General features: G+C 30.7%; 1 protein-coding gene across 2 annotated transcripts in view; it reads right to left on the bottom strand.

Moving 5' to 3' along the window:
- Window positions 1-8720: 8720 nt before the first annotated feature.
- The window catches only part of LOC133326151 (MOB kinase activator-like 2), a 73294-nt gene continuing 67365 nt past the window's right edge, over window positions 8721-14649 (bottom strand). For both annotated transcript variants that reach the window (XM_061534830.1, XM_061534831.1), the window contains exons 3-4: window positions 9989-10085; window positions 8721-9913 (exon numbers count right to left, since the gene is read on the bottom strand). In XM_061534830.1, coding sequence (XP_061390814.1) covers window positions 8899-9913; window positions 9989-10085 — 1112 coding nt within the window. In that variant the 3' untranslated portion in view covers window positions 8721-8898. The remainder of the gene's footprint in view (window positions 9914-9988; window positions 10086-14649) is intronic.

Raw genomic sequence — 14649 nt, 5'->3', positions numbered from 1 at the left:
CAGTTTTATAGGTTGTCCATTTGTTTTTTGTTATTGTTTCGGTAATGAGAATTTCAAAATAATTGTGAGGGGCATTTTCTTTTTAATTTAGAATGTTTAATAAATTCTTAACAGTTTTTTATATTAAACAAAAAATGTTCATTGCTAATTTCTATTTTGAATACAAATTTAAGGGTTTTGTGAATTTTTATTGCAGGCTATAGGATATTTCCACATACAATTCATTGAAAAATTATATTCACGAAGGAAGCGTATTTTCTATAGTAAATACGAGTTCAAAAACTTTTAAATCATTTCAAGAATTGTGTGTGTCTATAAGTGGTCGGATACTGTATTTCTTTATTTCATTAAATGCAAAAGTATTGCGTGCTTTTAGGCTGCTCTGATTCATTAATTTTGGAAGTGGGGTTAAAAAGTAGAATTTAAGATTTTTAATTATAAAATAAAATTTATTGATTAATGTGCCGATATTTATTTGAATCCAATTATATATAGGATTTTAGGCATTTTTTGTTACTTACAACTACTCTATTTTGTTTTTTTTTTTTTTGGAACGCTACAATTTTTTTCTTCATTTGTTAACAATACAATCTTTCCTTAATAGTTTTAATAGAAAAATAGTTATCTTCTTATTCAAGGTTCTTTTTTTACATAATTGAATGTCATTTGTGTGCTGCCAAGAGTTTGGTGTTATAGTTTTAAAATGTTTGTGATTTTTTATTCATCTTAAAGTGATAAGTGGTGTGGTGTTATAAAAGAAGGGTTTGACAAAAATATTAAAACAAAACGAAATTTATGTAAATGTTAGCAAGAGTAACTATATCAATCAATCTTGATAAAAATGAAATCTTATATTTTAGAATGTTTAACTAATAAATTCCTTCAATAAATACGAGATTTCGCTGATACAGCCCCATACCATTACTGAACCTCATCAGTGCTTTACGATCGGAATTGTGTGCTTAGATTCCACGGCTTTATTCTCCCTTCGCCATACCTTTTTTGGTCCATCCGACCCAAACAAGTTACATTTGCTTTCATCAGCAAAAATAACAGACCCATACCATTACTGAACCTCATCAGTGCTTTACGATCGGAATTGTGTGCTTAGATTCCACGGCTTTATTCTCCTTCCCCATACGAACTCCAATCGGAAATTTATCTGCGATTTCAGCAAGTTTAGGTGCATTTAGCTTTGGATTATCGGCCACTTGTTGGAGCAACCACGTTTCACATCTTATATTGAATATTTTTTTCACTAGATTTCGGCATGATGAAATTTTTTTTTTTTTTTTGTTCACATACAAAGAAAGAATCCATTTTTATTCGTTAATTAATACGCACTTACCCCATTTTTTAATAAAAAAAAAAAACAAGTGTATACTTTCGACTGTGACTCACTCTACATATATGCAAAGTTACAAGTCGGTTGAATATCGCACAAAATTTCCAATCGACAATCGGGGAGAATCACACTACTGAAATTGATAGTGGTCTTCATATGGGGTCAAAATATCGATTTTCCTTGATAAGTGTCACCTATTAGGTATTGTGTTCTCTGAAATTTCCAAATTCGGATATAAATTGTCATGGGGGCGTAAACATTATAGGTATATTGAAAAATAATATGTATACCAAAAAGTTGGTCTGCCAAATATCACCATCGGTTAGAAATTAGGAATTTTATTAAAAAATTGTGAGTCGATCGGGAAAAAATGGCTGAGTTATGAGTAACCTAATTAAGAACTTGTTGTGTTTCATGTACTTAGATACAAATTTCAAATTCAAAAAAAGGTTTAAGGTTTTAAGTAATGCAGGTGGATAAAACAAAAGTACAGGAAAAACTAATAAAATCAATATTTTGTTATGTATATAAGACTTTAATGTATAAATTTTTATGACGATATTGTTTCACAAAATATTCAAATAAATCTTCTTTGGTTGATTTTTGAGTTAATGATTATGATCTGATGAACAAGTTCTGGATTGGGTAAAGATCGAATTATTGAAGAAATCAATCCTTCAACTCTTTTAGCGCAGGTTTTATGTCGTTATCTCGCTAGAATGTCCATCTAAAAGGCATATCTTCCTAAGCATGATTAATTAATGTACTATGCAACATGAAACGATCCATAATTCTATGAATTGATCCCACCCCTTGCCCCGAGAAACAACCCCAGACCATAATGTTATCTCCTCCAAGTTTTGCACTTGCAAAAGTATTTAACGGTTGTCCATTTGGACTTAGATTCGTCAGAATACAGTACATTCCCCCAATTTTGGTACACTATAGTTGAAATGTCCTTTAGCAAATTCATGTCGATTTTATAGCCCGCTATTCCTCTAATTTTTAAATGTATGCGGTTTCGTATTTGACTAGAATGTAGTAGAACCATTTTACTTAGTTTTTTTAATTAATAACTCTTCATATCGCGTTTTCCTTAGTGAGTTGAAGATTTGCCAACAGTTTCAGATCTATTAATGGAATATTTTGCTCCCAATTGAAGTCTACAAAAGCCAAACAAAAAATGCCAAACCAAAGAAGAATTTACCGATTTGGGTTAATATTCATAATTTTTAGTGCGGAGATGTCGTGATACCGTTATGAGAACCCAAAATACAAAATTATTGTCATTTTGATTGAAAAATGTGTTAAAAATCCCCATATTGGGGCACCATATTATGGGGCAACCCTTAATCGTGGATCTAAATTTAAAAAAAAATAGTACGTAAATGTGCTATACCATGAGAACCCAAAAATGCCAAATTACAGCCAATTCGGTTGGAAAACTTCTCCAAAATACCGAATATTAGAGTGCACCGTAATATGGCGGCTACCCTGAAACTTTGGTCAATTTTTGGTCAAAACTATACTGTGGTCGTGCTTAGATATTGATCTATTTGGTGACAGAGAGGACTTTATAAAATCGACATTGGATTTTAATCTGAATAGAGGTGTTGAAAAATATATATAATATACGCTTATAAATGTAGGACAAAATAAATCAATATGTTCTATCCTCACTGGTAGATATATTTTTAACTTTGAATCAATTCCCACTTCAGGAAGAATTCTTAATATGACTATGCCATTTATTCATTGCAATTTTTTTTGTATAATAAATTTAAAGGTCCATTATTTCTACCGTGTCATAGTGTTCATTTATTACCCATTCATATCTATGTTAAAAGTTAGCGCCGCAAAGTATGCTATAATAATTCTCCTTGTCAACTACGTTGCATTACTCTTTTATATCATGATACATTTATAGCACAGTTATTTATAAAAAATATCGCATGATAAAGAATTTTTATATCATCCTTAAAGTATGCTATAAATAATTGTTTATTTATGACATGCGTTATTTTTTTGAAAATACAAGTGGTAACCATTATTATAAAACCCGTAAAGTATGCTTTAATTAATTATATACCTCGAATAAAGTTGTACTCCGCAATTAAGAAGTAAATTTATTAAAATGTTTTTAACGAAAAACAACTTTTCAAAATTATTTTAAAATTTCCATTTTCAAAAGGAATTAAATTTTAAATTAAAACAAGTATCATAAACGATTATTAGTTTAAAATTTGTTCGAAATTATTGATTTTGTCTGCTTACAATTAAAAAAAAAACTGTGTAAGAAATTCCCTACGTATCCATTAGCCAACAGAATTCGCGAATCACCGAAACATGGATTTTGAACGATTACACAGCATATTCCGGCTGCGAAAATCGTTGGCCATGCATTTTTCTGATGACCTGACCTCAGTGTATTTTAACTTAGGTCTGTACGACACCTCAATTCCACATTTTGGTCGATCGAGCCCTTGTTATGAGTTCTCGTATGTAGCTAAAACTTTTCAATATCTACTAACCGTTCTGTAAACGACGTCTAAATAGTATTATTGCTGGGAAAATCTGATTTAATATTTAATAGTTCTAATCTCTAGAAATGTAATATCGATAATGGCTACCAAAAATGTCGTAATTTAACTCCCGACATTTTTGGTAGCCATTATCGATATTATATTTCATTGGAAAAGTTGTAAGAAAAGAAAAAAAAACAAACATATTTTCCAATTTCTACAAACTTTTTACTTGAGAAAACTTGCCCATATTCGAAGTGTACTACAATTTTCAAATCAAAATTTAAAATATCGACTATAAAAACTGATAATTGAAATTTCATTCATTTTCTTCTAACAATTTCTATATTTTTATACCTCACAAAATAAATAGAACGTAAAGCATAAACATATGATTTTGAAAATTGATATAATTCGTCCGCATTTACCCATTTACAACAGAAACACTCAATAAAAAACATAAAATAAAAACGTGATTGTTTTATTATTTTTTGTAAGGTAGAGTGTGTTTTTATTATGCATTCATTCATTTATCCTTTTTTAAGTGCTTTGTAGGAGGAGCTTGTTGTTTTTTGTTAAATTTAAGGATTTGTTTTTAATTTTCATTTGTATTTTTTTTTATTATATTATATTTATTTTATAATTAATCATTTCTTTAGGCTATAATCAGACTACTTTTTTGTAATGTTCATAATATTATCATTATTATTTTACTTTACAATAGGAGAACAGGAGAATTATTCTTTTTTTACTTGTGGATTTTACTTTTATTCATACCTTTGGGATGTGGGGGGAAAATTGAATAACATTTTTTTGTTGTTTTACATTAACATTTCTTTATTTTGTTTCAAGTTGAACTTTCTCCTTTTTTCAAACGAGTTTTGTTTTGTTAAAAGAATTTCATTTGTTTTGTGTAAGTTTTTGTTATTAAATAATTTTATTTGTTTATAATTATTGTATAAGAGAACTTTTTGCTTTAACATTTTTTGTTTCCTTTCAATCCATAATCCTTGTTTTCTTTTTTACAATTAAAATCTAAAAAACTATATAAAGTGTTCTTTCTGCTGTTGTTGTTGTTACTATTATTACTATATTATTTATGTGATAGTACTAGTGTATAGATGTTTGTATTTTATAATGTGTTGTTGTTTTTGTTTTGTAGTTATACATATGTTTCATTTATTTATTATATATATACTGTGTAGATTTATATAAATATAAAGCATTTTAAGCGTGTCACTGTGTCCTGTTTCAAACACTATCGATAAACAGGTTCACATTATATACTTTTACCTAACGATTACATCATCATCATTATCATAATTGAAGAATAGAAGAATTTCTGTCTGAAATAAATGAAAAAAGAGAGTATAGTAAGATTTTTAATTTTCAAATTTGGTTTTATTTAATGATTTTCGTGTCATTCTATAATGTGACCCATGAATTCAACAATTGCCGCATCTAGAGTATAGGGAATATCAAATTCAAATAAATTCGCAAGCTATTTATTTTTTTAAGAATTGAAGAATTAGATAAAATGTTTCATAAAAACATTACAGAAGTATTAACACGTTGACGGACAGTTGCGTCTATAGCCGTCAATTTCACTATGTGACATGACGGCTGTAGCAGCACAAATGTGCATTTACCAGCGTACAAGTAGAAGCCTAATGTCATGTTTTCGAATTTCACTTGTTTCTACTGTCCGTCAACGTGTTAAAAACATTTTCTATTGCTATATGTTTGTATAGCTTAAGTGATACAGGTGAAAAATCTTAAAAACTGTTCCAAAGGGGAAATATCAGACCTTTTATGGGGATGTTCCACATAAATATAATTATGAGAATAAAAGAAAATGTCAAATCATTGACTACAGTAATAGTTAATTCTGAACCCTTCTTTAAAAAAAATTTCAGAAAATCTCAGAATATTTTGTCCAAAAAAAGAAGTCCCTTGGCATTGAACATAGAAAGCGTCAGTCGGCACTTTTTTGTTGGGAAAATAGTTATTAGAAGAACTTGGTTAAATAGGTACATATCACACCTCTTCTTAAACTTTTTGCTAGGCTAATTAAATTTTTACAACTATCAGAAAACTAATTGCTGCAGTGTTGACGGTTTGTTCGATATTCAAAATTAAAACATATCCTTGAGTTATTTCAACAGTTCATACTACAGTACTATAAATATTACTACTATATAATTATAAAGTACTATAAATATTATAAATTCCCAGAATATGAATAATATTTGATAAGTAAAGTACGACGAGACTTTAACAATTTTCTTCTAGCTCTTCGAAATATTGAACATAATTCTTAGGACAATTTTCCAGCAATGAATTAAACCACAACATTCAAATCATGCAAGTATGTTTCGTACAAAAGTGTACATTCTCAAACTTCATTATAAATAGAACATTTGCAGCTCGGTTCTACCAATTCTCAATATTAATTAAAAACAGAACGCATTGAGTAATAAATTTGGTATGCCTACGTATAAATTTGTTTCCGCCTTCAATTTATCAATAAGTTCATATAATTTTTTTCTGAATTAAAGGCCTTAGTCTAGTGTTTTAGAGAAAGGTGTATTGATGGCTAGCCGGCTTGAATCGCATCCGTTTTAGTGCCACGACAAATTATTAAATTTCTATTTTGATTTCTCTTATGAATTTGACTTGTTGGTGTTTATTCATGAAATTCTCGCCTTAGAGGATGTCAATAGTCTTGGTAGGTTGATCTTGTGTTGCTGTATTCGGTGCATTCGCAAAGTATATGTGAGACAATTTCTTCTGAATTGCAAGTGTCAAAGTAGCCATATTGGATGACATTTAAAAATCATCAGCAGTGAGATCATGTTATTTATAAGTTATAAGCCACAGGCACATTTTGTTTAATTCAAACAAATCATGTTTATGTCTGTCATTCGACCATATGCAACATATATTTCCTAAAACACAGAAAAATGGTTTCAGTTTACGAATTTACTTCGTATGTTTTTTTAATAAGAAATTTTTAAACCATAAATAATTTTAAATTCATGAATACAATGACTAATTTGGATTTATTTCATTACAAAAAAAACTTCAATGTAGCCTTTTAAAATTTTAAGTCCCAATGTGGCCCACTAGCATTATTATTATTTTATTTTTATTATTATATTTGCTTCTCCTAAAATTTTATGAATTTTATTTTCCAGTAAGAATGTACTATATCGATCTAGAATTGCATTAATTATCTGTGTATAAAAATGTTATATGGACCAAGAAAAAATTCGGAGTTCAATGGTTCAAAGAAAGTCTTAAACGTGGCAATTATGAGTAGATTACAGTTTTCATTCTAATTTCTTTGATTTTCGAAAAATCTTCCTCTATAACTTATAAATTGTCCGACTTTCACTGCTTAAAGAACGATAAGTTTTTTCGATTAATTAATTTTAAACCATTCTAGAAAACAAATGGGATAATTTGTATGATATTAATTTTGTAAATAAAGTGAAAGAGCCAATTAAAGTCATTTAAGTAGTCCATCCAGAAATAGTCCAGAAATTATAAACAAACCTCTGATTTAACCGGACTGGTCATATATAATCAAGAATTAAATCAGTATGTTGATCAGAGTTCATTTTAGTATGTTCCAGTTGAATTTAAGACTAACGAAACAACCAAAAGATTTGAACTTCCCGGAATGGTTGTCAGTAACTCACTCGAATACGTTCAAATGTAATTATTAAAGAAGCAGCTAGCATTTAATTTTAGTGCTCGTAACGTTACTTTGGATGAGACTTCCCAAATATTCAAATGTCATGTTTTAACATTCATATTGGTTGGTTGCTTCTCGCTAGCCTTAAATCATTTAAAAATTTTTTGGAACTATTTTTAGTTTTCCTTTGAGATCTGTAATACTCATTTCTTCTCGATTTGTCCCTTGATAAAACATAAAACTTTAATTAAAACACAAATTTAATTAATATAAACAAAATTCGTTGCTGTTGCCCAATACAGTACAACCGCACTGATAATGGAGTCGCTTGTTTCGAAAGTGCTTTAAGTCCATTTTTTTTCTTATATTGAGATATTTAAATATTGGAATTTGATTTTTTTTTCAAAAATATTGCTAAGTGGTATTAATGTTTCTAGAAAACCAAGATTTGTATCAGAACCTAAAAGGGACCACTTTCAAAATAAACGACGCATATAAGATAACAAAGGAATTAAATTAACTATTTTCCAAAAATCACTAAAATTAGTTGTTCAAAGCCAATACATCAATTTAAGACCTACTTCACATATTCCAAATACACAGTTATTTAAATAATTTTGACAGGACATTTAAATTAGTTCTCTAATCCCCTACATATCTAATCAACAATATATGCCTCAATACGTGGCAAAATGCCTTATATGGCAATATATTGACGCAAGGTACAAACTTTATGCACATCTCCCTTAAATTTGACATTCCCTATCCTCTAGAATAATTTTGAATTACGTGGGCAATTTCAAAATTTATTTAAACGATTCATTCTCTTCTACGTCATCATCATTCTGCATCATTTGTTTTTTTTTTTCTTCTAAATTTTTTACATTGACAGTTTTTTCAATTTTTGCTAAAATACACACATTTTCTTGTGGTTTGGTTTTGATTTAAATAAAAAAACATAAGAATTAAATTAAAAATTAAAAAATGAAAGAAATAAAACTTATTTACTTTGTTGTTGTGTTTCTTTTCTTTAAAAACTAATAAAACATTGTATTTGTTGTTGTTTTTTGTTTGTTTTACTTTTTGTTTAAATATATTTAACATTAATTTGTTTTTATTTGAATTTTTCAACTTTTCATTATTCGTTTAAAACTAAATTTAATTTTATTTACTTTGTTTTTGTTGTTGTTGTGTTCATTTCAAAACAGAAAACTTAGGGTAAGGATAGTACATTTGTTGTTGTTGTTATTAATATTATTATAGTTGTTGTTGCAGTAGTAGGAAAAGGTTGTTGTTTGTTGTTGTTGTTGTTGAGGATTAATCTAGAGCAGCTATGCTGTTGTTGTTGACGTAGTTGCAGCCGTTGCTGTAGGAGCATTACTAGCATTGCACTGTATGAGGCCTGTATTTTGCGCAAAATGATTCGGATGATGATGGTGATGGTGCACCGCATGATGATGATGTGGATGATGATGGAGATGGTGTTGTGTTACATGGTTGTTATTGTTGTGTTGGTGAAAAGCGCCCGCGCCATTATTACCATTTGCTGTAACTCCTCCGCCGCCGCCACCATCTGCCGCACTGCAGGTGCCATTCATGGAATTGCAGGTGGAAGGTGTCGTATTCTGCAGGGGATTTGTTACCGAACAGTTAGTGGAGGAAGCAGGAACTGCCGAAGTACAATAATGCATAGTATCACCAAATTCGCCACTGCTCAAATCACCCAAAATACCGCCAATCAGGCCGCCACCGCCGCCCACACCACCAAACTGTTGTGACTTTGTGCCAGCCTCTGGCTGGGTGCAAATCGGCACGCCACCGCCATCTATCAGCGACGCTGCTGTATTATTGTGTTGCACTGAATTGACATCTTCCCCACACTGCTTCCCACTATCACCTGCTGCGCTCGATGACGACATCATTGAGCCGGCCGTCGAATCACTCTGCGACGAACCATCGCCACCACCAGCACTACTGGTTGTGTCATCGGTCAATCTTAAAGCCACTTCTAGATCACGCAATACATCCGTCTCCTTTTCGTCGATTAAATTGAAACGCCTGTGCAGGGCGGTCAAATGGGCAAATGTTAAATTAAGGTGCGTATGCAATCCCAGCAGCGCAATTTCTCGGAAATGGGCCGCATAGAGATGTGCTATCACATGAAATTGCAAGCGTAAAATTTTACGGGCAATCGATTCAAACGAACTGGGAAATTCGTTGGCATATTTGGTAGGAAATATCGATTCGTCGCTAACCGTTTTCTGGGTGAACGTCATAACATAATCGATATACTGGGGCGCGGCAACACGCGTCTTTTTGCCTTTCTCATCAAACCATAAGTACGTTCTAGATGGGGGAGAGAAGGGAATTTGATTATCATTAAATAGGGATTTGAAAATATTTTGTGTGTGTATTACTTACCTATTGCCCGGTCCCGTCATATCGGGACAACCCGATGTGGTACAAAATTCACTAATAGTGCCATATACCAAATTTACATGTTCGAATAGAGCCAATGCTGCAAGTAGAGAGAAAAAAGGAGAAAATATTGGAATTAGTAAATATTGTTCTAAATATTGAAATTTAAATAAAATAATTTTGAATCAACAAATAATTTTTTTAACACGACAATTGAATGGTTTTGATATGAATAATTTTTTTTCACAATTTCATGGATTGTATTTTAAATGTTGCACGGAGGCATCTAAAATAAGAATGGAATATATATATTTTTTTAATTTCAAAATGTTAGCCCTTTCAGGATCAATGTCATTACTTATTTGTCTGATGTATCTGTAGAAAATTTGAAACAGGAGCCGCACTAAACCAATAAAAATTAATCAATAGACCCATACACATGTTTATACGAGCTTCTTTTGAACATTTTCTGATCTCAAATTTGATTAAGGTCGATCTGAAAAGAGTTAGTCCAATGAACCTAAACCTTTTATGGGGAAGAAGCACCGACCAAAAGCACTTTGAAAAACTAATAAGGGTGGTCTAAAACCGGCCGTTTTTTGCCAACAAAATTCGATTCTGGCCATGGACACCTATAGTTTCTGGTGATGATCGGTTAAGTGTTGGAGGTTCTTTGTTTTGAGTTCTTTTAGCCGCTCTTAAGGCCACAACTACGATCCTAAGTCAATTGGTAGTTGAGTAAGGTATCAAATATTCGGCACCGTTCGATCCTACCGTTTTCTTTGTAGTTTTTTTTTTACTTTTGTTATTCATGAAATTTCACTAAACCATCCGCTTAGTGAAATTAACTTCAACAAAGTTTTCAAATACCTAGGAGTGGTGGGTACATACAATTGAAAGCTTATCATTGATCAGACTTGAGATGATCTGTTCAATTCTCTTTTACAAAAAAAAAATTGTACTGTTACATCCGAACCATGATTGATTACAACTATCTAATTTGATATGGCCTCGAGAAAAATCAACTACCCAACAATCACTCACAGCCAGGCCAAGTCAGTCTCTATCAACAACAAATGGGTTAGCAATTTAAATTAATCAATTTCATTAAACAACAGTAACTGCGTAAAAACAAACATCTCCTTTCTTTTTTTGTTTTAAATAAAAAATTAATTCATGGGCCACAAGAGAAAAACGAAGAATAGGACGGACCGCCATATAAACCGACAACAAGGATGACTAATACCCGAAAAAAGTGTAAAACAAAAATTTGCATAAATTTTAATTTGAATTCGATACAAACAAGTTTTTGCCAATCTTATTTTTAACGTCTATTTCTATTTCATTTGGGTATTCTTCTTTTATTTTTTGTGGGTTATTTGCAAAGAAGAAAGTGAAAATAAACAAATGTCGATATTGGATAAGGTGCTAGCCAGCCAGCTATTGATGATAAATACAATTATTGGTATTTATTATTATGACAATAAAATGAAAAGAATAACTTAACGTTAATATATCTTCTTTTGGTGTTGGACATTAAGCTAGTTTGGCTCTAAGGCGAATTTTGTAGAGAGAAAGAAAAAATGATGTAATATGAAATAAATTGGCAAAATGTTGTGCTTTTTGTCACACTTTTCTCTTTTATTGATTTGGAAATAAAAATAAGTGCTAAATATGTGGTTTGGTATTTCAAAATATTGACTAAGAAGAAAATTATTATTACAAAGTTTGGGAATTATTCGTTTGTATTACTCACAAGAGAGAATTTCTCTTACACAAACATTGTTTTCTTTTCAGCAGACCATCCCATAGGAGACATTTTAAAAAATTCCACTAACACCCACCTTAATATTTAGCTAAAATCATTTCATTTTGTAAGACATGATATATTACCATAAAGTAATGAATAAATTAGCATTTATGCCATATATCACATCACCACCAACATCACAACTTTCTCCCTGGGAGAAGAGTTCTCAACAATAGAAGTGGCGGTATATGTGGGTTGCAATGCTTACATCATAATCCAGCTGTTCTCTTTTTCTTCTTCTTCTTAAGTCAAATAAATTGCAAATTTAATTTATTATATTTTCTAAATGAAAAAAAAAATCGTCGTGAAACAGACAAGTTTAAACACGCAAATATTTAAAGATTAATTACACACAATTTACAATATTAAAAACACATTAAGATGGCATGACATGTTGTGGGACTTGATTGTCTATTGGGAATTATTAAAGGAGGGTTTAGATACAATGGAGTAATATCGTATTAGTGGACACACTTTTAAACGCAGTAATGTTTAACACAAGATTGCGGTCATTTTGACCGCTTTTCAATTTCAAGTACAAAAACAACTGTTCATATAATGACACTTTTTTCAAATTTGGTGACTTTTTGTACCACATAGAACTACGTTTATTATAAAAAAGTCACCAAATTTTAAAAAAGTGTTATTATATGCGCAGTTGTTTTGGTACTTGAAATTGAAAAGCGGTCAAAATGACCGCCTTCGGCAATATAGTGTTAATTTAGGAAAATATTATTTTTCAATTCAAAAATCGAATTAGTTTACAAAGCCACAGGGTAACAAATATTTATTAATTGAATGTGTTAAAAAATAATAATATTTTACTTTCAAGGCCAGCAGAACATGTATATAAAAGCGTCAATTATGGATAATAGTCATGCCAGTTTTTAATTTTAATCGATTTGAAAATGGCAAGAACAAAATAAAATACCTAGTTTAATTTTATTAAATGGTCTGTTATACATCCCTTCCTACATATTCTCTTAGGTTTAATTTAAAATTAGAAAATAGTATATTATTTTTTGTTGGCATTTTAACATTATAGAAAAATGCACTACAGTATTCCCCGCTTAATTACCTCCACGCCTAATTAGCTTCCACGGTTAATTAGTCCGATTTCAGAATACCCAGTTATTTTCAGTACAATCCCTTATAAAATTACACGTTTAATTACCCCCTTTTAATTACCCATTTCATTTATTTGCCCCTAAATAACCAACCCCAAAGTAACCGTACCTTTAAATCTGTCCCATGTAATTACCCAATGTATTTTTTTTAATCTGGCAACTTCACTTAAAATGGCTTACATTTGCTAGTGCACTTGCCACACATGTGAACATAAAACCTATTGTTTTGAAAGTTTTCGTGAAATGTCTCCCAGAAATACATCTTTGTCTATCAAACTAAAGCTCCAGTTAATATATCAAGCAAAAAAGAAAGAAACAAAACACTAGTGTCCACCGATATTTACTCTTGCTAGGTATTTAACCGGGGTCCACGGATAATTACCCTAGCGAGGTAAATAACCGTGGTCGCTTAATTACCTTCCACGGATAATTACTCAAAATTCTGGAAATTTTCACTGAGGTAATTAAGCGGGGTTTACTGTATTAAACCCCGATATTTACCCTTGCTAGGTATTTAACCGGGGTCCACGGATAATTACCCTAGCGAGGTAAATAACCGTGGTCGCTTAATTACCTTCCACGGATAATTACTCAAAATTCTGGAAATTTTCACTGAGGTAATTAAGCGGGGTTTACTGTATTAAAAAGTTTTCGATTGACTTCAGTATAGTTGGGTAGATCCGGAATGAACTAGTTCATTACAACTATACCGAGAAAAAAACGATCGGAACTAGTTCCAGTTCTTTAATTAATATAGTTTCTTTTTTATCCGTTCTTTTTTCTGATCTCGTTCCTTTATCACCATATTCTTCAATCGTTGTCGTTCGATTTTCAAATGCTGTCAATTTATTGTGTAAATAGTAGAATTATTTAATTTATTTATTTAAAATATATATTTATTAAAAAATATTTTGTGCTTATCGTTCTTCAGTTGTAGCTTTTGAATATTCTACTAAATAGAAATTATTTAAAATAGTTTTTTTTATTTTTGCACAATTTTCAATTTTGTCATCCATTCACGAATTAACACGATACTATGTGAGAGATACAAGAAGAGTCTAAGAGTCCTTAAAAAAAGAGAAAGATCGATCAGCTACGTTAACGACAAAAGGAACTAAATAAACGAAATAGGTGAAATATATGATCTTCGTCAAAAAAATCTTAATATTGTCAATTTAGTAGTGATTAAGTACATACTTCTAGGTGTTGGAAAATATAATATTGATGTAATTTTCAAACCCTAAAAGTATGCACTAAATGCAATATAAACATTTTTATTAATAATTATTCAACGAAAATCATCTTTCTATAATTGAATATTACATTAAACATTTTCACAGGAGGGATACTATTGCTGTGCCAGGTTTTTCACGAGGGATACTACTACTGTCCCACGTTTTTAAAACGTGTCCTAGAAACAAATTTATTAAAATTATGCAAATATGCATGAATCGTTATAATATTAAGAATGTATAATACATACTTTTGTGCGTCAAAAGAAATAATGCAATGAAGAAATAAATTGAGGGTCCTGGAAGTCAATGTACCTATTCGCTTAAAAAAATTGATCGTAGGAAGTTTTGGAACATATAACAAAAATTTATGAGTACACTGATCGTCATATGTCAACGTTCCCGACCCCTTCATTGAGAACAAAGCACTATGCACAGTTTTAGGCATTGAAAAATAATAAATTTAAAGATTGGTGACAGCCACGGCCTTTAAAA

The sequence above is a fragment of the Musca vetustissima genome, unplaced genomic scaffold (genome assembly GCF_032173495.1).
Source record: "Musca vetustissima isolate MV318-11 ecotype Yass unplaced genomic scaffold, APGP_CSIRO_Mvet_v1 utg36595, whole genome shotgun sequence".
NCBI lineage: Eukaryota > Metazoa > Arthropoda > Insecta > Diptera > Muscidae > Musca > Musca vetustissima.
The sequence above is the reverse complement of the archived record's forward strand: the minus strand, read 5'-3'. Positions and strand labels throughout refer to the sequence as shown.